This window comes from Saccopteryx leptura, chromosome 4 (assembly GCF_036850995.1).
Source record: "Saccopteryx leptura isolate mSacLep1 chromosome 4, mSacLep1_pri_phased_curated, whole genome shotgun sequence".
In the NCBI taxonomy this organism is placed as follows: Eukaryota; Metazoa; Chordata; class Mammalia; order Chiroptera; family Emballonuridae; genus Saccopteryx; species Saccopteryx leptura.
The window spans coordinates 210,900,499-210,920,675 of NC_089506.1; the positions used below are offsets into that span (position 1 = coordinate 210,900,499).

Consider the following 20,177-nt stretch of genomic DNA (forward strand, 5'->3'; position numbering starts at 1 on the left):
CCCGCTGGAAGGTGAGGGTGGCTGGTGACCCTGAGCAGTGAGTTGGGAGCGGGGGTGGGGGCAGGAGGAAAGGACGGGCAGAAGCCACCGACCATGAGCTGGGGCACCCTTGGCTGTTTACTCAGCAACCTCACCAGGTCCTCTAAGAAATAAAGATCATCTGACTGTGCCTGGACCCCTCTGTCTGTCTGTCTGAGTGGGGACCAAGTGGGTTGGAGTACCCAGTGAATGAGCCCCGGGCCTACTCATACCATCTTTGAGAGAGTCCTTCTGGCTGCCGAGGCGCTGAGAGGAATGGTGACCAGGGCTGTGCCTGGGGTTTGGGTGCTGAGCTGGAGCCAGCTTCCCCTCCCAGGGGTATCTGCTGGCTCCGTGACCGCCAGCAAGTGACCGAAAGTCTCCTGATGGCAGTCATGTCAACTGAAGTCTGAAGGACCAGGTGGGGTCCTGGATGGAGCACTGAGTGCCCACATTGCCCAGCCCTTGATGGGAGGTGAGAACATACTTCCGACTCAGGCTTTGGGCGAACAAGGCCTTGTTACTGTTCCCCGCAGGACATGAGCAGAGGGCTGGGGACTCGCCTCGTTAAGGTTCCAGAGCCAAGTTCCTCACTCCCATGGACTTCTCCTGTAAGAGGGGCACAGGGGGCCCGGCGGGCTTAGTCCTCAGCCCTCGGCCAGCCCACCCAGAGCCTCTGCACCGGCCAGCCCCACCCAGAGCCTCTGCACCGGCCAGCCCCACCCAGAGCCTCTGCACTGCCCTCCTCCACGCCAGCGCAGAGCCTGGCCTGCGGGCCGGCAGGGCTCGCCTGCGGGGCACTCACCTTGCGGGGCTTGGAGGAGCGGCGGCAGCAGCGGTGGCAGCAGCAGTGGAAGCAGACCAGGAGCAGCAGGAGCAGCACGGTGCCTGGGAGCGGGACAAGGGTCCAGATGTGGCCCTCCCGGGAGGGCCTGGCAGGGAAGGCGGAGGGACCAGAGGCGCAGAGCACACTCACCCACAAAGATGAGGAAGACGGCCAAGGCGGCCGCGTCCCAGTCGGACTGGAACAGTCGGCGGCTCCTCAGTTTCCCCAGCACTTCCTCAACTGTGCTCTCCAGCTCCTCCCGGTTGGCCATCTCAGCTGGAGGGCCCTGAGTGCCACCTGCTGCAGCCCCAGACGGAGCCCTTAGAGCCCCAGCCTCCTCTGGGGCCAGGCCACATGTAGCCCCCCACAGCCCAGCCCCGCCCCTTCCACACGATCCTCTGGGCCCCAGTTCCTGCCCCAGCCTCTTCCACTCCTCTCCTCGCTGAGCCCTTCTCTGGGTCCTGAACCCAGCAGGGCAGCCCCCACCCCCAACCCCCCAGCAGCCCCACATCCAGACCTGACCTGTCTCCAAGCTCCCCGGGGCCAGGTAGGTCCTAACTCCTGGGAGCACGGACTACTTCCCGCTTCCGGATCACTCCACCTGAGGCCTTGGCAACCACCCCACTCTCCCCAGGGCCAGCCAGGGGCTGTCAGAGCTCAGGAGGGCGGGGCCTGTGTCCCAACAGGTGCGCTTCCTGCTGCCCAACAGCAGCTGGTATTGGGGACCAGAAGAGGCCACTGGTCTGTCAGCCTCCTCATTCCAGGGGTTTTTCACTCGGTCGCTTTCAGTAGACCGTGCAAGCAGTCGGGGACAGTGGGCATTCAGCTGCTGTTTGCTTCAGGAATGAAGGAAAGACTAAAAGAAGAGAAGGAGGGAGGGAAGAAGAAAGGTAGAGAGGAGGGGGAGGGAGGGAGGGAGAAGCTGTGTCTCGCCCACCGCTCTTCCTTGAGCAGCAGGGATGTGCCTGGCACCACACTAGAAGTCTTTTGGATCCTTGTTTTCTCTGTTCTAATCCGCACACTAACCCTATAATTATCTCTCAGATGAGCTCTTTCCCCAGAACTTGGGGCGTGGGGTTCCTAACCTGCCATTGCTTACCCTGTCCAGTGAGGCAGCTCTCTCTCCTGCCTTCCTGCAGAGCACAGGTGCGTCCAGGCCCACGAGGGGCCAGAGACTGCCCAGCGCTTGAGTTTGCTGTAAACCAGGTAGACACAATTTTTTGTTCTTGTAGTGCTTATGGTCTAGCAGGGGAAAACAAACATAGCAGCTAACGCTAGGCTATATTGCCTTACATAATTTATTTCTCATGGCAATCCTACAGTGAGGATTATTGCTATTCCCATTTTTTTTAACTTTTATTTATTTTTATTATTTTTTTTTTTTTACAGAGACAGAGAGTCAGAGAGAGGGATAGATAGGGACAGACAGACAGGGATGGAGAGAGATGAGAAGCATCAATCATCACTTTTTCATTGTGACTCCTTAGTTGTTCATTGATTGCTTTCTCATATGTGCCTTGACTGTGGGCCTTCAGCAGACCGAGTAATCCCTTGCTCAAGCCAGCGACCTTGGGTCCAAGCTGGTGAGCTCTTTGCTCAAGCCAGATGAGCCCACGCTGCTGGTGACCTCGGGGTCTCGAACCTGGGTCCTCCGCATCCCAGTTCAACGCTCCATCCACTGCACCACTGCCTGGTCAGGCCTATTCCCATTTTACAGATATGAAAACTGAGGCCTTGAAAAACTCAGCAACCCATTTTAGTCACATATCTAATAGGTTTACTTCCTGTTGTTGCTGTAACATACTACCCCAAACTTAATGGCTTAAAACAATATACATAAATGTATTACCTCACAGCTCTGGAGATTGGAGTCTAAATGGCCTGGCAGGGCTGTGTCCTTTCAGAAGCTCTAAGGGAGAATCCGTTTCTTAGTATACATCTGGGCTCACCTGCCATCCTCAGACTGTTCGGACCACTCTACCCTCCACTTCTCCCAAGCAACGCGCCCAAGAGAGTCTTGCAAATGACTGCTGCTTTCTGCAAACCTGATCTTCCAGTTCATGATCTCTGTGGGTACCCACTAAGGCTTTCTTCCCCTCATTTTTCAGAATCCTACATTACTCACATGAGATGATTTTCCAGGAGAAAGTGCTGTCTCTGCCGAGAGGCTTATTTCCTTAGAGGACATTCCCAAAAGCAGAATGTGCTCCCGTTTCCTGTTCAAGGTCAGGTCATGTGTTACCAGCTCTCTTTGGTCATCCACAAGTCAAGTTCTCATTTGCTTTGATGAGGACGCCAACCTTGCAGAATTCCTCAAGAGCTGCAGAGTTGTGGCTTGAGAGGTGCTTCAGCTAAGAGTGGAACCATGTTCAGGGCAGACTCTGTCCCAGTCCTGCTGCCCCGGGCCCTGCCCAGCTCGCTCCCAGCTTCCAAAATGTGTAGAAGGTGGGGAAATTGAAGGGTGCGGGAAGAGAGAGACAAGGGCTGGTAGGAGCACAGGACAGCCGAGCTGAGTGGTTGGGACAGAGTGGGTGAGTGCCGGGACGCAGTGGGGGTCAGTAAATAGTTTTCCTGGCACGCAGTCATGCCCATCCCTTCACTTTTCTGCTTTCACAGCTGAAGAGTAGTTGCAACAGACATCTAATGATCTGCAAAATCTAAAATCAATATACTATCTGAGGACTATTTATCAACATCTGAGAGAAGATTGCTTAGGGCTTGCAAACTTAGGTGCTAGGAAACAGGTGAGCGAAATGGGCTTGGTATAAGAATCATCAAGGATACGTTAGAGAGGGGTGGGGACTGTGGCAAACTGTCCTCATGGCCCAGCTAAAGAGGGCAGCTCTGCCCTGGCCAGATCGCTCCATTGATACAAAGAGGTGACAGGTTCGATCCCTGATCAGGGCACATACAGAAACAGATTGATGTTTCTGTCTGTCTCTCCCTTCCTCTCTAAAATCAATATATATATATATATATATATATATATATATACATGCATACACACACACACAGTTTGTTTTTTAGCGAGAGAGAGGGACAGACAGACAGGGAAGGAGAGAGATGAGAAGCATCCACTCTTCGTTGTGGCACCTTAGTTATTCACTGATTACTTTCTCATGTGTGCCTTGCAGGGGAGGGGCTACAGCAGACTGAGTGACCCCTTGCTCAAGCCAGCGACCTTGGACTCAAACCAGTGACCATTGGGTCATGTCTATGATCCCACGCTCAAGCCAATAACCAGTGATCCCGGGCTCAAGCTGGTGACCTTGGGATTTTGAACCTGGGTCCTCAGCATTCTAGGCCAACACTCTATCCACTGCATCACTGCCTGGTCAGGTTTAATTTTTTTTTAAGAGTTTATTTATTGATTTTACAAAGAAAGGAGGAGGGAGCAGGAATGAAAAGATTCAACTTATAGTTCCTTCACCGTAGTTGTTCGCTGATTGCTTGTCATATGTGCCTTGACCAGGCAAAGCCAGGGTTTCAAACCAACAACCTCAGCATTCCAGATCATTGCTCCATTCACTGTGCCACCACAGGTCAGGCATTAATTTTTAATAAATAAATAAAAATAAAGAGGCAGCTGAAGTCAGCTGTAGGCTGGGCCCAGAATTGTCGGGGCTAAGATACATTGGTGTGAAGCCAGTATCCACGGCCCCTATCACAGCCGCCTGGCCCATGCAGGTTCGCATTGGATTCAGACAGATGGTAATGAAACAACAGAGCCAAAAGCTAATGGGCCATTAGCCATAATCCTAGCTTGCACTCGGCGGGCTAGTAAAAACACACACTGGGCTCCAAAACCCACTCATTTAGTGCTCACAAAGCTACTGACTTATCCGAGTTCCCTAGAATCAAAGGTTTCTAGCTCACCAGTCTCATTTACCTCTGCTCCTCATCTCCTCTCTGCACAAACTGGCTTCTCCTTCAGCACTCCGCCATCTTGGCTGCTTCTCCTGGCCTCCTCCACATGGCCTTTCTCTGCTCTCCTCTCTGCTCTCCTCTCTAATGCTAATTGCAAGAACTGAGAGAGCAAGCTCCAGGTCTGCCCCACTTTACAGTGCAGAAATCAAAACCTTTAATCCAATATACAAAATAGAGAAGTCTCTGATACAAAGTCCACCCCACATGAAAAAGGGTGGGAAAGGCTTAGTCCTAAAACCAAGCCCCAGGCTACAAGGATCCTGCCTGCCCCCAACACACATTAATATAATTACACCCATTCCAAGCATAAGGGCAACTAATATCACCTGGGAGATGGGCTTCCATGTGGGCAACGCCATCATTAACAAAGTGAGCATAATATATTTTATCTTCCCAAAAATTGGAAATCAAGATGTTTGTGTGAAGAAGAAAAGAGGCCAGAGGAGAAAATAAAAACATGGCCTCAGATTTCATCTCTGCCACTTCCTCATTGTGTGACCTTGACTCTCTATAAACTGGGTGTAGTAACAGCACTTGTTGCCTAGGGCTGTGATGATTATTAAACAAGCGCCCCTCCTCGGGCCCCTTGAACAAGGCCATGCTCAGACTAAGTACAGGGTAAGTATTTGCTAAATTAATGCTTTGATTTTTCAATGCTGCCAATTTAAAACACTATGGTGCCAGCAGTGGACAGACCAAAGAAAACACATGAATGTTCTGCTTTTTGGCCGTAGGTCATCAGTTTGCATCCCCTGGCTGAGTAGTTAAGGGGCAGGAACCTGGAAACCAGAGACACTGGCTGAATGAAGCCCAGCTCCGCCCCTCACACCAGCAAGGTGACCTTGGGTAAGGGAGCTGCCCTGGGCACCTCGGGGTCCTGTCTGTAGTCCTAGGCCAGCGTTGTGAGGATTACAGGGTAGTATCCTGAAAGGGCCTGGAGGAGCAGTTTACCTGGCCCTGCCCGCTGCTCCCAGCTGCAGAGCAGCCCCCAGCTAGGGTCACAGGGCACGGGCAGGGCTCTGATTCTTCAGTTAACTGTCATCCTCTCCCCTCCCCCTCACCACAACACCAGGCTCCGCCAGGACCAGGATCAGCCCCTAAAGCTCCCACAGGAACCCAGGGCTTCCAGGTGTCACACAAGATGGCTTCTCTCTCTCTGTCCCCCACGGGTCTGACTCCTGGGCTGTGCTAGGGCAGGGTCTGAGCAGAAAGTCTGCCTGGGCCACGGTGGGTGGGTCAGGAGTGGGTGCTGGGGGAGGGGAGGGACAGATCCAGGGACGGTGCCTATCAGGATGGAAGCTCAGTCTCCCTCCAGAGGAGGTGACTCCAGGCACCTCTCACCGAATCCCCTGGGCCATGGGGCTTGGGGGACAGACAGATCAGGGGCATAATATGTGGGAGTGTCTGGAAGCAGAACTAAGGAGCCAGAGCTCAAAACTGAGGACTCGGGTGGTCCTTCTCTGGAGCCCCAGCAAGCCCCTTCTCCCCACCTCACCCACCCATACGACAGGCATCGCTCTGCTCTTTGTCCCATGGATCCCCTGAGGCGGTCCCCCTCCCCCTGCTCATCAGGGCCCTCCAGCTCCGAGAGCCCGCCCTGCGAGACGGTGGGTTATGTGGGCATCGAGGCCGTGCTGGACCAACTAAAGATCAAGGCCATGAAGATGGGTTTTGAGTTCAACATCATGGTGGTGGGTAAGTAAGGGGCAGGGGCTCACAGAACAGACCAATGGGCCAGGGCATGTCACCTTACCTCTTGGGCTCCATCTCCCCATCCATTAAATGGGCCTAGAGAAGTATCTCACAGGGGTGTTGTAGTTGAAAATTTGGAAAACGTTGAGTTGTTAAAGGACAAAAATCACCCATGTAGTCCCAACCAAACCCAAACAGAACAATAAAAGGGGAGACTGAGGCAGAAAGCTGTGAATACCGCACTCAGATCCTGGCCCCAGCCCTAAACCCACTAACCTACCAGTGTGTGATCTTGAGCACAGTCCTGACCCCTCTCTCCCAGTTTCCTCATCTGGTTTAACATAGTGCCTAGCGTTTAGCAGGTTCTCCATGGGCCACTTTATCTGGAATTGCTTTCATATATATGCACCATTAATTTTGTAGGTTAAAATTATACTTTTAATAAAACAAACTAGCATCAACCAATAAATACATAAATAAGTGGAACAACAAGTTGATGTTTCTCCCTCTCTCTCTCTCACTCTAAAATCAATTTTTAAAAAATTTTAAAATCTAGAAACAATAAGACACAAAATATCAGAGTGTGTATCACCAACTAACTATTATTCTAAGGAAGCACTGTGTAATAGAATTGTAACATAAGACACATGAAATTTGTCTTTAAGATTTTATTTATTGATTTCAGTGAGAGGATAGAGAGAGAGAAAGGTGGAAAGAGAAGTGTGAAGCATCCACTCATAGTGGTTGCTTCTCATATGTGCCTTGACCAGGCAAGCCCAGGGTTTCGACCCCGTGACCTCAGCATTCCAGGTCGACGCTTTCTTTAGCCACTGCGCCAAGCACATATGTAATTTTTTTTAAATTTTTTATTCATTTTAGACAGGAGAGGGAGAGACAGAGAGAGAGAGAGAGAGAGAGAGAGAGAGAGAGAGGAGAGACAGAGAGAAAGAAGGGGGGGGAGGAGCTGGAAGCATCAACTCCCATATGTGCCTTGACCAGGCAAGCCCAGGGTTTCGAACCGGCGACCTCAGCATTTCCAGGTCGACGCTTTATCCACTGCGCCACCACAGGTCAGGCCTGTAATTTTTTTATTTATTGATTTTAGAGAGAGAAGAAGGGAGAGACAGAAATTGATCTACTTCTAGATGTGCCCTTACCAGGGATGAAACCCACAACCTTTGCACATCAGGACGGCACTCCAGCTAACTGAGCTGTCCTGCCAGGGCCACACATGTAATTTTTAAGTTTCTTAGTGGCCACCTCTAAAAAAGTAAAACAGGAGAAATTAATTTTAATCATCTATTTGATTTAACCCGCTCTGTTCCAAAATGCTATCATCTCAATATGTAATCCACATGAAAATTATTTGTGAGATCTTTTAAGTTCTTTTTGTTGTACCAGGTCTGCAAAACCTGTTTTGTATTTTTAGTGAGGGCACGTGTCAATTTAGATCTGCCATATTGCCGGTCGCAATAGCTAGGTGTGGCCTCTGTATCGGACAGTACAGCCCTAAGGACCACTCCAGTTAGATACACAAAGGTGTGTCTTGCGTTGTGAATTAGGATGTTTCTGACTAGGGGACATGTTCCACACAGTTGGAGACACACCTCACCCCCCCCAGGCAGTACGGGTGAATCTCACCAAGTAGCAAAAGGAGCCAGACACAAAAGATCACGTGCCGGGTGGTTCCCTACATCAAGGGTGGGCAGAACAGCACCCGGGTGTTAGAAGTCAAATAGTCACTGAGAAGGGACATAGGTGGGTTTGGGGGGAGGTGTGTGATCTGTTTCATGATCTGGTGCTGCATACACAGGTTGTTTAGTTTGTAACAGTTTGTTGAACTGTCATCAACGAATGAATGGATAAACACAATGTGATCTATCCATCCAATGGACTATTCTTCAGCCACGAAAAAGAAAGAAGTGGTGATACATAATAAAACATGGATGAACTTTGAAAACATTAAGCTGAGAAAAGGAAGCCAAACACAGAAAGGCAAATATTGCATGATTCCATTTATATGAAATATCCGGAATAGGTAAATCCATAGACAGAAAGTGGATTAGTGGTTGCTGGAGTCTGGGAGAGGGAATAGGAATGACTGCTTTCATGGGCACCGGATTTTTAAAAACTTTTTTATTGATTGATTGATTTTAGAGAGAGTGGAAGGGATAGAGAGAGAGAGAGAGAGAGAGAGAGACATTGATTTGTTGTTCCACTTATTTATGCACTCTTTGGTTGATTCTTGTGTGTGCCCTGACCGGGATTGAACCTGCAGCCTTGGACTATTGGGATGACACTCTAGCCAGCTGAGCTACCCAGCCGGGGCACGGGGTTTCTTTGGGGGGGGGGGGGAGTGACAAAAATGTTTTGCAGCTAGAAAGAGGTATTTGTTACATAACACTAAAAATGTACCAAATGTGACTGAATTGTTCACTTTAAGTAGTTACTGGTTAATTCTTTTATTTTTTTTTTTATTTTTTTTTTTGTATTTTTCCAAAGCTAGAAACAGGGAGGCAGTCAGACAGACTCCCGCATGCACCCGCCTGGGATCCACCCGGCATGCCCACCAGGGGGCGATGCTCTGCCCATCTTGAGGCGTCGCTCTGCCGCAATCAGAGCCATTCTAGTGCCTGAGGCAGAGGCCACAGAGCCATCCTCAGTGCCCCGGCAAACTTTGCTCCAATGGAGCCTTGGCTGCAGGAGGGGAAGAGAGAGAGAGGAAGGAGAAGGGGAGGGGTGGAGAAGCAGATGGGCGCTTCTCCTGTGTTCCCTGGCCGGGAATCGAACCCGGGACTCCTGCACGCCAGGCCGATGCTCTACCACTGAGCCAACCGGCCAGGGCCTGGTTAATTCTTTTATTATATGAATTTTGCCTCAGTAAGAAAGGGAGCAAGCATTGAGGTAGACATTTAGGACAGTAGACACTCTTCTATATTTATGTTATATTTAGTAAACAGTTTACTTTCTAAAAAGATGTATTTAAGAGTTTGAGAAACAGTGTCTAAAATGTCCACCCCTATTGCTGTCCTGTGTTTACTCCCAGGTCAGAGCGGGCTGGGCAAGTCCACAATGGTTAACACACTGTTTAAATCCAAGATGTGGAAGTCCACCCCGCCAGGCCTGGGGCAGGGGCCCCTGCCCCAGACACTGAAGCTGCACTCGGTGACCCATGGTGAGTGAGACCCCACCCTAACCCTCACCCCCACCCTGCTCCTCCTGGGTCCAACCTCATCCTCCCCCCTGCCATTCACTCTCCCTCCACAGTCATCGAGGAGAAGGGTGTGAAGCTCAAGCTGACCGTAACCGACACGCCCGGCTTCGGGGATCAGATCAACAATGACAAGTGGTGGGTGCTCTGGGGCGGGGCTGAGCCCCGGTTGCCCCTGCTCCTGTCCCTCCAGCCTCTGGGAGACACCCCAGCCCGGGAACAACCTGGCTGTGGTATCGTTGAGCCTCAGTTTATTGGTCCATAATGAGTGTACGCCATTCTTCCTCCAAGATTGAAGAGGGCCAGTCTGTAAAGGTTTCAGCTTGCTGCCTGGCTGCAGCGAGCACTCGGTAAAGGTTATGCTATAGCAGGGGTCAGACGCCCACACTCCGGAGTCAGGCCTCCTGGGTTAGACCGCTAGCTGGCTGCGTGACCTGGGACTCATCGCGGAAGCTCTCTGAGCCTCGGTTTCCTTCTTTGTGACTTGGGAATTATGATACCGACCTGGCAGAGTTGTTCAAGGCTCTCCATGAGACACACACACACACACATACACACACACACACACACACACACACACACACACACACACACACTGAGGACTGGCTGAATAATTTGTGGGACCCAGTGTGATGAAAATGTGAGGTCTCTTGTTAAAAAATTATCAAGAATTGTAAGACCATGACCACAGAACCCAGGCCCCTTTAAGGAAGGAGCCCTGTGCTCCGTTCACACTCCTGTGAAGCCGGCCCTGCACAAAATGCTTCCCTGAGCACTTACTGCTGTGTGCAAGCTCCAGGGACACAGCAACAAGCAAAACAGATGAACATCCTTGCATATTTGGAATTTACATGGCCACAGGGGTCAGGGACAGACAATGAACAAAGTCACACAGAGGGTGAGCCTGAACTCCATCGTCCTAACGGGACGTTTCTGAGTGTGAAAGGGGTACGGAGCCGGAGGGCATTGCAATTTTAAGTGGGCTGATCAAGAAAGGCCTCCTGGGAAAGGTGACATTTGGCACAGACTTCCAGGAGATGAGAGAATGAGCCGTGTGGACATGGAAAAACGAGTGTTCAAGGCTGAGTGTGGCACATGCAAAGGCCCTGAGGCAGCCTGACCGGGCGGTGGCGCAGTGGATAGAGCATCGGACTGGGAAGCAGAGGACCCAGGTTTGAGACTCTGAGGTCACCAGCTTGAGCGCGGGCTCATTCTTGAGCAAAAAGCTCACCAGCTTGGACCCAAGGTTGCTGGCTCAAGCAAGGGGTTACTCAGTCTGCTGAAGGCCCGCGGTCAAGGCACATATGAGAAAGCAATCAATGAACAACTAAGGTTTCACAACAAAAAACTGATGATTGATACTTCTCATCTCTCCGTTCCTGTCTGTCCCTGTCTATCCCTGTCTATCCCTCTCTCTAACTCTCTCTCTGTCCCTGTAAAAAAAAAAAAAAAAGGCCCTGAGGTAGGCGGGCCAGTGTGACTGGCAGAGCAGGAGTGATAGGGAGAGGAGGAGGAGGAGAGGGCAGGCAGGATGCAGTGTGGGGCCGTATAGGGCCTTGTAGGGCAATGTAAGGACTTCGGCTTTTGTTCAGTCCCTGGAGGCTGAGCAGAAAATGGACGCGATCTAACTCCTGCTTTTGGAAGGATCTTTTTGGTTGCTGTTGACAACAGCCCGCAGAGGAAAGGGGGCCAGGGAGAGGAGTCAGGAAATCCTTGCCACAATCAGGCGAAAACGGTGGTTTGAACCAGGCCAGACAGCGACAATTTCTCACTCTTCCCACCCCAAGAACTAGGTGTTCTTATTGCCCCCATTTTACAGACAAGGAAGATGAGAGCTCAGCTTGAGAATGGCAGGGGCCTCTCTGAGACTGCAGGGGAGTGGGAGTAGGGGTAGGAAGCGTACTTGGGTGCCCTAGTGCCTCGAGGGTGCAAGACCAAAGGTCCTATGTCCTGGGCGGATGGGTCAGTTGTTCATCTGCAAGGAGGACCACCCAGAGGAGCCAGGGAGACAGGTGGGGCTCTCGGGCACAGTCCTGAGGTTGTGTCCCTCTCCCGCCCCAGCTGGGACCCCATCCTGGGCTACATCAATGAGCAGTACGAGCAGTACCTGCAGGAGGAGATCCTCATCACCCGCCAGCGCCACATCCCCGACACCCGGGTGCACTGCTGTGTGTACTTCGTGCCGCCCACTGGGCACTGGTGAGGTGGCTGGGCCCGTGGGGGAGAGACGAGGAGGAGGAGGAAAAGGGATTCCTGGCCCGGGCTGTGGGCGGGCACCCCCTCACTCACACACTCGCTGCTGCCGCGGTCACCACCATCACCGCCCTGTCCGAGCAGCCTGCGGCCCCTGGACATTGAGTTCCTGCAGCGGCTCTGCCGGACGGTGAACGTGGTGCCTGTGATCGCCAGGGCGGACAGCCTGACCATTGAGGAGCGAGAGAGCTTCAGGCACACGGTGACCTGGGCACCTGGGGCTAGGGTGAGGGGGGTAGGGTGGGGGCAGAGTGCACAGGCTGAGCTGAGGTTACCTGTGTGGGATCCCCAGATCCAGCAAAACCTGAGGACTCACTGCATCGACGTGTACCCACAGAAGTGCTTCGACGAGGACATCAACGACAGGATCCTCAACAGCAAGATCCGGGTAGGAGGCCCCAGGGGGCAGGGAGGCTTGCAGGACAGAGGCAGAGTGATTTCCGTTCCACTCATCCTTCCCATCGGAAGACTACAACTAGGGGAAAGTTCATACAGTTCTAGCAGATGTAAAACTCTATCCATCCAAAAACTTAAGGAGAGCAGGAAATAGGTCGTATCAATAACCCACAGAATAACAGACAGTGTTTTGCAAGGGCAATATATCTGATAACAGACTTGTTATCCTGGTTACATAAAGACCCGTTACAGGCCCTGGCCAGTTGGCTCAGTGGATATAGCATTGGCCTGGCATGCAGACGTCCCAGGTTCGATCCCTGTTCAGGGCACACAAAAGAAGCAACCATCTACTTTTCTCCCCTTCCCTCTCTCCCTTCTCTCTCTCTTCCCCTTCTGCAGTCAGTGACTTGATTGGTTCAAGCGTTGGCCTCAGGCACTGAGGATAGCTTCATTGATTCAAGCATTGGCCCCAGACAGAGTTGCCAGATGGATCCCAGTCAGGGCACATGTGACAGTTTGTCTTACTATCAGCCTTCCTCTCACTTAAGAAAACAAACAAAAAAAAACCCTCTTACAAATCAACAATAAAAGACAACCCAATTTAAAAATGGGCAAAGGGATCTTGAATAGACATTTCCCCAAAATTTGTGAGTGGCCAGTGATTGTCAACATTACTAATCCCATGCAATTCAAAAGCACAAGATGCTTCACACCCACTGGGATGGCTGTTATCAAAATGGCAGACAATAACAAGTGTTATCAATAGTAAGGATGCGAAGAAATGGAAACTTTCACACACTGCTGGTGGGAATGTCAAATGGTGCAGTTACTTTGGAAAACAGTCTGATAGTTCTTCAAAAGGTTAAACATGAAGTTACCCAAAAGAAATGAAAACCTATGTCCACATAAAAACTTACACACAAATGTTCATAGTAGAATTATGTCCCTTAACTTGTGAATGGATGAACAAATGTGGTTTAGCCACACAACGGAATACTAGGGCTATAACACAGCACGCAGTTCTGACAGATCTTAGAACACGGATAAACCTTAAAAGCGTGACGCTCAGGGAAGGAAGCCAGACAGAAAAGGCCACATGTCGAACGTTTCCATTATTTGAAATGTCCAGAAGAGGCACATCTCTAGAGACAGGAAGCAGATTAGGTTTGCCAGGGGCTAGGGCTCAGGGTGGGTGGGGAGAGACATGCAAGGGTTTCTTTTGGGGGTTTTGGAAATTCTCTGGAATTAGGTTGTGGTAATGATTGCAAATATTATGAATATACTAAAAGACACTGGACTGTACCTCTGAAAGGATGAATTTTGTGGTATATAATTTATACCTCAGTAGAGCTGTTACAGAAAAGAAGGAGGGAGCCTTGGCCAGGTAACTCAGTTGGTTAGAGCGTCATCCCGAAGTACAGAAGTTGCCGGTTTGACCTCTGGTCCGGGCACATACAGGAACAGATCAATGTTTTAGTCTCTCTCCCTCCCATCCTCTCTAAAAGTAATACAAATAATAATAATAATAAAGTGCCTGACCCGTGGTGGCGCAGGGGATAAAGCATTGACCTGGAATGCCGAGGCTGCCAGTTAGAAACCTCAGGCTTGCCCAGTCAAAGCACATACGACTTGATGCTTCCTCCTCCTTCCCACCTCTCTCTCTCTCTCTCTCTCTCTCTCTCTCTTTCTTTTTTTTTTTTTTTTCTTCTTCTTCTTCTTCTTCTTCTTCTTCTTCTTCTTCTTCTTCTTCTCTCTGAAATTAGTAATTTTTTTAACTTTTTTTTTTTTTTTACAGAGAGAGGGATAGATAGGGACAGACAGACAGGAATGGAGAGATGACAAGCATCAATACTTTTTGTTGCGACACCTTAGTTGTTCATTGATTGCTTTCTCATATGTGCCTTGACCACGGGCCTTCAGCAGACCAAGTAACCCCTTGCTCAACTCAGCGACCTTGGGTCCAAGCTGGTGAGCTTTGCTCAAACCAGATGAGCCCGCGATCAAGCTGGCGACCTTGGGGTCTCAAACCTGGGTCCTCTGCATCCCAGTCCAACGCTCTATCCACTGCGCCACCGCCTGGTTAGGCGAAATCAGTAATTTTTTTTTTTTTTTACAGAGGCAGAGATAGACAGGGACAGACAGACAGGAATGGAGAGAGATGAGAAGCATCAATCAATAGTTTCTCATTGTGCATTGCGACTTCTTAGTTGTTCATTGATTGCTTTCTCATATGTGCCTTGACCGCGGGCCTTCAGCAGACCGAGTAACCCCTTGCTGGAGCCAGCGACCTTGGATCCAAGCCGGTGAGCTTTTTGCTCAAACCAGATGAGCCCACACTCAAGCTAGCGACCTTGGGGTCTCAAACCTTCCACATCCCAGTCCGATGCTCTATCTACTGCGCCACCGCCTGGTCAGGCCGAAATCAGTAATTTTTTTAAAAAAAATTATAAAACAAAAAAACAGGAAGAAAGAAAATAGTTCACGCCTTCATTTACTCTGAATTAGTTGAATTCCAACTCCAAGCCCCCATCCTGCTATCCTTACGGTACATTATTGAATGTCAATCCGTCTGGAGCCAGCAAAGCACCTAGGGTTTATCATCCACAGTCACCAGGCCTCAGATCCCTCCCTGAGGGACCCTGCTAGCCTACACAGTGCTTTGCTTGGATTAGAAAAAGGCAGCAGCTTCTTTCGCAGTTGGGAGCCTACCCCTGATTTTAGCCCTACACAGCCTCATGACCAGCTGCCTTGTGTGATGCACAAACTGTATTATCTGTACGTGAAACTGCTTCCCAACTGGCACCAAATTTCTTTTTCTTTTTCTTTTCTTTTTTTTTAGCAAGAGTGACAGAAAAAGAGAGACAAACGGACAGGGAGAGAGATGAGAAGCATCAACTTGTAGTTGAGGCACTTTTAATTATTCATTAATTGCTTCTTATGTGTGCCTTGACTGGGTACTCCAGCCAAGCCAATGACCCCTTGCTCAGGCCAGTGACGTTGGGCTTCAAGCCAGCAACATTTAGGCTCAAACCAACAACGATGAGATCACGTTGATGATCCCATGCTCAAGCTGGAGACCTCACACTCAAACCAGCAATCTTGGGGTTTTGAACTCAGGACCTTAGCATCCCAGGTCAGTGTGCTATCCACTGCGCCACCACTGGTCAGGTATTTACTTATTTATTTATTTATTTATTTATTTATTTATTTATTTATTTACAGTGGCAGAGAGAGAGTCAGAGAGAGGGATAGACAGACAGGAACGGAGAGAGATGAGAAGCATCAATCATTAGTTATTTGTTGCGACACCTTAGTTGTTCATTGATTGCTTTCTCATATGTGCCTTGACTGAGGCCTTCAGCAGACCAGGTAACCCCTTGCTCGAGCCAGCAACCTTGAGTCCAAGCTGGTAAGCTTTTGCTTAAACCAGATGATCCTACGCTCAAGCTGGCGACCTCAGGGTCTCGAACCTGGGTCCTCCGCATCCCAGTTTGACACTCTATCCACTGCGCCACTGCCTGGTCAGGCTATTTTTTTTTTAAGATTTTATTTATTGACTTTAAAAAGAGAGAATGAGAGAGAGGGAGCGAGACTATAGTTGCTTCACTTTAGTTGTTGATTGATTGCTTCTTGTATGTGTCTTGGCTGGGTAAGCGTGGGGATTCAAACCAGCAACCTCAGTGCTCCAGGTTGACTCTATCCGCTGCACCAGCACTACCACAGGTCAGGCCTGGCACCCATTTCTCTACACAGTCCCTCTTTCTGCTCCCCACTGGAGCAAGGAACAGGATTTCCTTTGAAAGATTCAAAACACCCTGCATTCACCAGCTCTGCATTCTGTTCGGAGGTGGCAGCCTGGCCACAGCTGGAATCTGAGCACATCCTCAAATTAATATCTCGATAAATCATCAAATATAAGTCATTTAGTCAGGGTTTAGTTACTACTGGCTGGCACATAAGTGTGCAATAAATGGTTATTATTGGCATTAATATTCCTCATTAAAAATTAATTCTAGAAAAAAGCAAACAAACCCATTTACAGCACTTTGGAGTTTATAAGTTTGAATCTTGCCTGACCAGGCGGTGATGCAAAGGATAGAGCATCAACCTGGGACACTGAGGACCCAGGTTCAAAAAAAACCCCAGGTTCGCCATCTTGAGTGCGGAGTCCCCAGCTTGAGTGTGGGATTGTAGACATGACCCCATGGTCACTGGCTTGAGTCCAAAGGTCCCCAGCTTGAAGCCCAAGGTTGCTGGCTTGAGCACCGGGTGACTAGCTCGGCTGGAGCCCCCGCCCTGCCCCAGTCAAGGCATGTAGGAGAAGCAATCAATGAACAAGTACATGCTGCCAACTGTAAGTTGATGCTTCTCCTCTGTCTGTCTCTCTCACTAAAAAAAAAAAAAAAAAAAAAAAATATTTGAATCTCCACTTCCAGTCAGTAGCAAGTAAACACCTAGAATTTACGACAGCATTTAGCAAACATTTTTGTGACAGACCAGATGATGGTAAGTATATACTATTTTAGACTGTCTGAGCCAAGCGGTTTCTGATGCGATTATTCAGGTCTGCTGTGGTAGCATGAAAGGCACACAGAGAAGAGCACTGAACGGACAGGGCTGTGTGCCGGCAAACTTCACAGAAGAAAACGGGAGAGCGGCGGGTTTGGCCTGTGCCCTAAGAGGCCAAGCCCTGGTTTGTGAAGTTATCATGGTAACCATCAAATCTCATTACTGTTCCTGTTCATAGGTAAGGTGAAAGCTTGACATTAGCAAGATTTTAGCAACGTGGCTATTAGCAATGCCACCGTTCCCAAGGATTACTGTGCCAACCCTTAAAATACTAACTAAGCACTTTTCAAACATTCACAAAGCTCTCTGTCAGTACTTTTTTTTTTTTTTTTCTTTTTAGCAAGAGAGAGAGAGAGAAAGTGATGGGGGAGTAGGAAGTATCAACTCATAGTAGTTGATTCTTGTATGTGCTTTGACTGGGCAAGCCCAGGGTTTCAAACCAGCAACCTCAGAGTTCTAGGTTGACAATCTATTCATTGTGCCACCACAGGTCACCTTTTTTTTGTTTTATTTTTAAGTGAGAGGAGGGGAGATAGTAAGACAGACTTCTGTATGTGCTCCAATCAAGATCCACCCAACAATCCTGTCTGGGGCTGATGCTCGATACCAAGCTATTTTTAGTGCCTAAGGCTACTGCACTCAAACCAATGGAGCTGTCCTCAGTGCCCTAGGCCATGCTCAAAGGAATTGAACCACTGGCTGAGGGAGGGGAAGAAGATGAGAAGGGGGAGAGGGACAAAAAGAGAAGCAGATAGTCACTTTTCCTGTGTGCCCTGATCTGGAGCCAAACCCAGGACATCCATATGCCAGGCCAACTCTCTACCCACTGAGACACCTGCCAGGGCCTATGTCAGTGCTATTAAGACTCTCATTCTACAGATGAAGAAACTGAGGCACTGATTCAACTTTGCATCTCCTAACTCATTAGATATTTTGTGCTCCTTCTACTACTTTCTTTTCCACAAAGGACAGCGCCCCCCCCCCCCCACCTTGGGATCTTCTCTCTCCACTTGCCTGGTGGGGCCAACCATTTGGTCCCCTCCCCTCCCCAAAGGAGCGGATACCCTTTGCTGTGGTCGGGGCCGACCAAGAGTACCTGGTAAACGGGAGATGTGTGTTGGCCCGGAAGACGAAGTGGGGCATCATTGAAGGTCAGTGCAGGCGTTTGGGGAGGACACAGGTGAGAAGGGGTTGGAATACCTTATTGCTTTCGGGATCCTTAGGACTCATCACAGGTCCCCAGTGGTGAGTCTCGCAGCCAGGGAGTAGACAGATCTGGGATCAAGCCCCTCTTTGCAACTGGTGGACCTCAAGCAACTTACTGACTCTGGGCCTCAGTTTCCTCACAACAAAACCAACATGATGCTAACATCAACCTCCATAAGGTGGTTGGAGGGGACAGAGCCACCACTTTGGATAATACCTGGCACACTGAAGGTTCTGTATACATGCTTCAGAATGTATTGAGGGCCTACTATGTGTGAGTCATACTATGTGCAGTTCCTAAGTGGGAGACAGTGAAAGTAGAACCAATAGGGTCCCTGTCCCTGTAGAGCTGGCAAGACAATGACAGGTGGAAGAAGCATGAAAAAGAAAATATGTGAGGTGGGAGAGGGAGGCTCCCTGAGGAGGAGGGGCCCGCGGAGGGTAACACTAGAGGGTAAAGGAGCAGCAGAGCCTGAGCCCCCAGCTTATTAATGTAATTATTAAAAGTAGAATATAATATATATTATTTTATTATGTATACATTAAATTATCTTATGTATATTATGCCATTATATATAATATATTTATTTATTTATTTATTTATTTATTTTACAGGGACAGAGAGAGTCAGAGAGAGGGATAGATAGGGACAGACAGACAGGAACGGAGAGAGATGAGAAGCATCAATCATATGTTTTTCGTTGCGACACCTTAGTTGTTCATTGATTGCTTTCTCATATGTGCCTTAACCATGGGCCTTCAGCAGACCGAGCAACCCCTTGCTCGAGCCAGCGACCTTGGGTCCAATCTGGTGAGCTTTTTGCTCAAGCCAGATGAGCCCGTGCTCAAGCTGGTGACCTCGGGGTGTTGAACCTGGGTCCTCTGCATCCTAGTCTGACGCTCTATCCACTGCGCCACTGCCTGGTCAGGCTATACCATATTTAAAAAAAACTTTTTTTAACTGAGAGGAGGGGAGATATCCAAACTCTTACATGCAGCCTGACTGGGATCCACCTGGCACCCCCACCCCCATCTGGGGCTGATGCTCGAATCAACCAAACTATCCTCAGCATCTGGGGCTGATGCCCAAACCAATCGAGCCACTGGCTGCGAGAGAGGAAAAAAGAGAGAAGGGGGAGAGGGTGGGGGAGAGAAGCAGATGGTCACTTCTCATGTGTACCTGACTGGGAATTGAACCTGGGATGTTCACACACTGTGCCGATGCTCTATCTGCAGAGCCAACCAGCCGGGGCTGGTATCATATATATAAAATGATCAGTGGATACACTGATTTAACAACTATCTGTATGAGCCCCCTGCCCTAGGCACTGGGGACACATCGAGTGAATGAATGAAGAGTGAGCAGTGGGATAGGACAGTGAGAAGCGTGGGGGAAGGGCTGTGGTGCATACCAGGTGCTGTGCACACTCCGTGGGCACGTGCTCAGTGCCCGGTGTCCTGTGTTGCAGTAGAGAACATGGCGCACTGTGAGTTTCCCCTCCTGAGAGACCTGCTCATCCGGTGAGGGTACAGGGAGCCCAGGGACTGCGGTGGCCTTGGGGGGCACCGTGGCCAGCCCAGGCTGACCTGCCACTCATCTCCCAGCTCCCACCTGCAAGACCTGAAGGACATCACCCACAATGTCCACTACGAGAACTACCGCGTCTACAGACTCAACGAGAGCCATGTGCTGCCCCGTGGGCCCGGCTGGGTGAACCTGGCCCCGACTCCCACCAGCCCCGCAGCCAACCCTGGGCCCTCGAAGTGTCGCCGACGGACCTACAATTACACAGAGTAGCTCTGAGCACAGGTACATCCTGGACCCCTGGGGTTTCCCATGTGCTCAGCAGCCCCCCCCCCACATGCACCTGTATACTAGAATATGTATTAAAAATGGACATTGCTTTTTATGAAAAGCTATAATTGGAAAACAAAAGTTTTGTAAATGACTTCTTTCAGCTATCCTTAATAAAACAATGGTTCTTTTTTTTTTTTTTACAGAGACAGAGAGAGAGTCAGAGAGAGGGATAGACAGGGACAGACAGACAGGAACAGAGAGATGAGAAGCATCAATCATTA

General features: G+C 49.7%; 2 protein-coding genes across 3 annotated transcripts; one reads left to right on the plus strand and one right to left on the minus strand.

Moving 5' to 3' along the window:
- Positions 1-99: 99 nt before the first annotated feature.
- Positions 100-1,483, minus strand: SMIM22 (small integral membrane protein 22). 2 transcript variants are annotated; one of them, XM_066382682.1, is made up of 4 exons: positions 1,367-1,483; positions 995-1,141; positions 824-906; positions 100-627 (listed from the first exon to the last, which is right to left on the minus strand). In XM_066382682.1, exons 2-4 carry the CDS (start codon positions 1,113-1,115, stop codon positions 586-588), a joined length of 246 nt encoding a protein of 81 aa, XP_066238779.1. In that variant the 5' UTR covers positions 1,116-1,141; positions 1,367-1,483; the 3' UTR covers positions 100-585. The 2 variants fall into 2 exon arrangements, with proteins under 2 accessions (XP_066238779.1, XP_066238780.1); XM_066382683.1 differs by having other exon boundaries at positions 1,362-1,476.
- A 4,021-nt stretch (positions 1,484-5,504) lies between these two features.
- On the plus strand, positions 5,505-19,991 carry SEPTIN12 (septin 12). The gene is made up of 10 exons (XM_066382680.1): positions 5,505-5,617; positions 6,282-6,466; positions 9,510-9,638; positions 9,731-9,812; positions 11,736-11,873; positions 12,012-12,129; positions 12,220-12,315; positions 17,947-18,043; positions 19,568-19,619; positions 19,704-19,991. The coding sequence occupies exons 2-10, from the start codon at positions 6,304-6,306 to the stop codon at positions 19,894-19,896; spliced, it is 1,068 nt and encodes a 355-aa protein (XP_066238777.1). The 5' UTR covers positions 5,505-5,617; positions 6,282-6,303; the 3' UTR covers positions 19,897-19,991.
- Positions 19,992-20,177: the final 186 nt, after the last annotated feature.

Bases quoted from the DNA above. Each gene is read 5' to 3' on its own strand.
- SMIM22 (XM_066382682.1), bottom strand. From the start codon at position 1,115: ATGGCCAACCGGGAGGAGCTGGAGAGCACAGTTGAGGAAGTGCTGGGG. The intron at 907-994 runs GTGAGTGTGCTC...TCCCGCTCCCAG, and splicing joins CGTCTTCCTCATCTTTGTGG to GCACCGTGCTGCTCCTGCTG. The intron at 628-823 runs GTGAGTGCCCCG...CCCCTCTTACAG, and splicing joins GCTCCTCCAAGCCCCGCAAG to GAGAAGTCCATGGGAGTGAG.
- SEPTIN12 (XM_066382680.1), top strand. From the start codon at position 6,304: ATGGATCCCCTGAGGCGGTCCCCCTCCCCCTGCTCATCAGGGCCCTCC. The intron at 6,467-9,509 runs GTAAGTAAGGGG...GTTTACTCCCAG, and splicing joins GTTCAACATCATGGTGGTGG to GTCAGAGCGGGCTGGGCAAG. The intron at 19,620-19,703 runs GTGAGGGTACAG...CTCATCTCCCAG, and splicing joins CTGAGAGACCTGCTCATCCG to CTCCCACCTGCAAGACCTGA.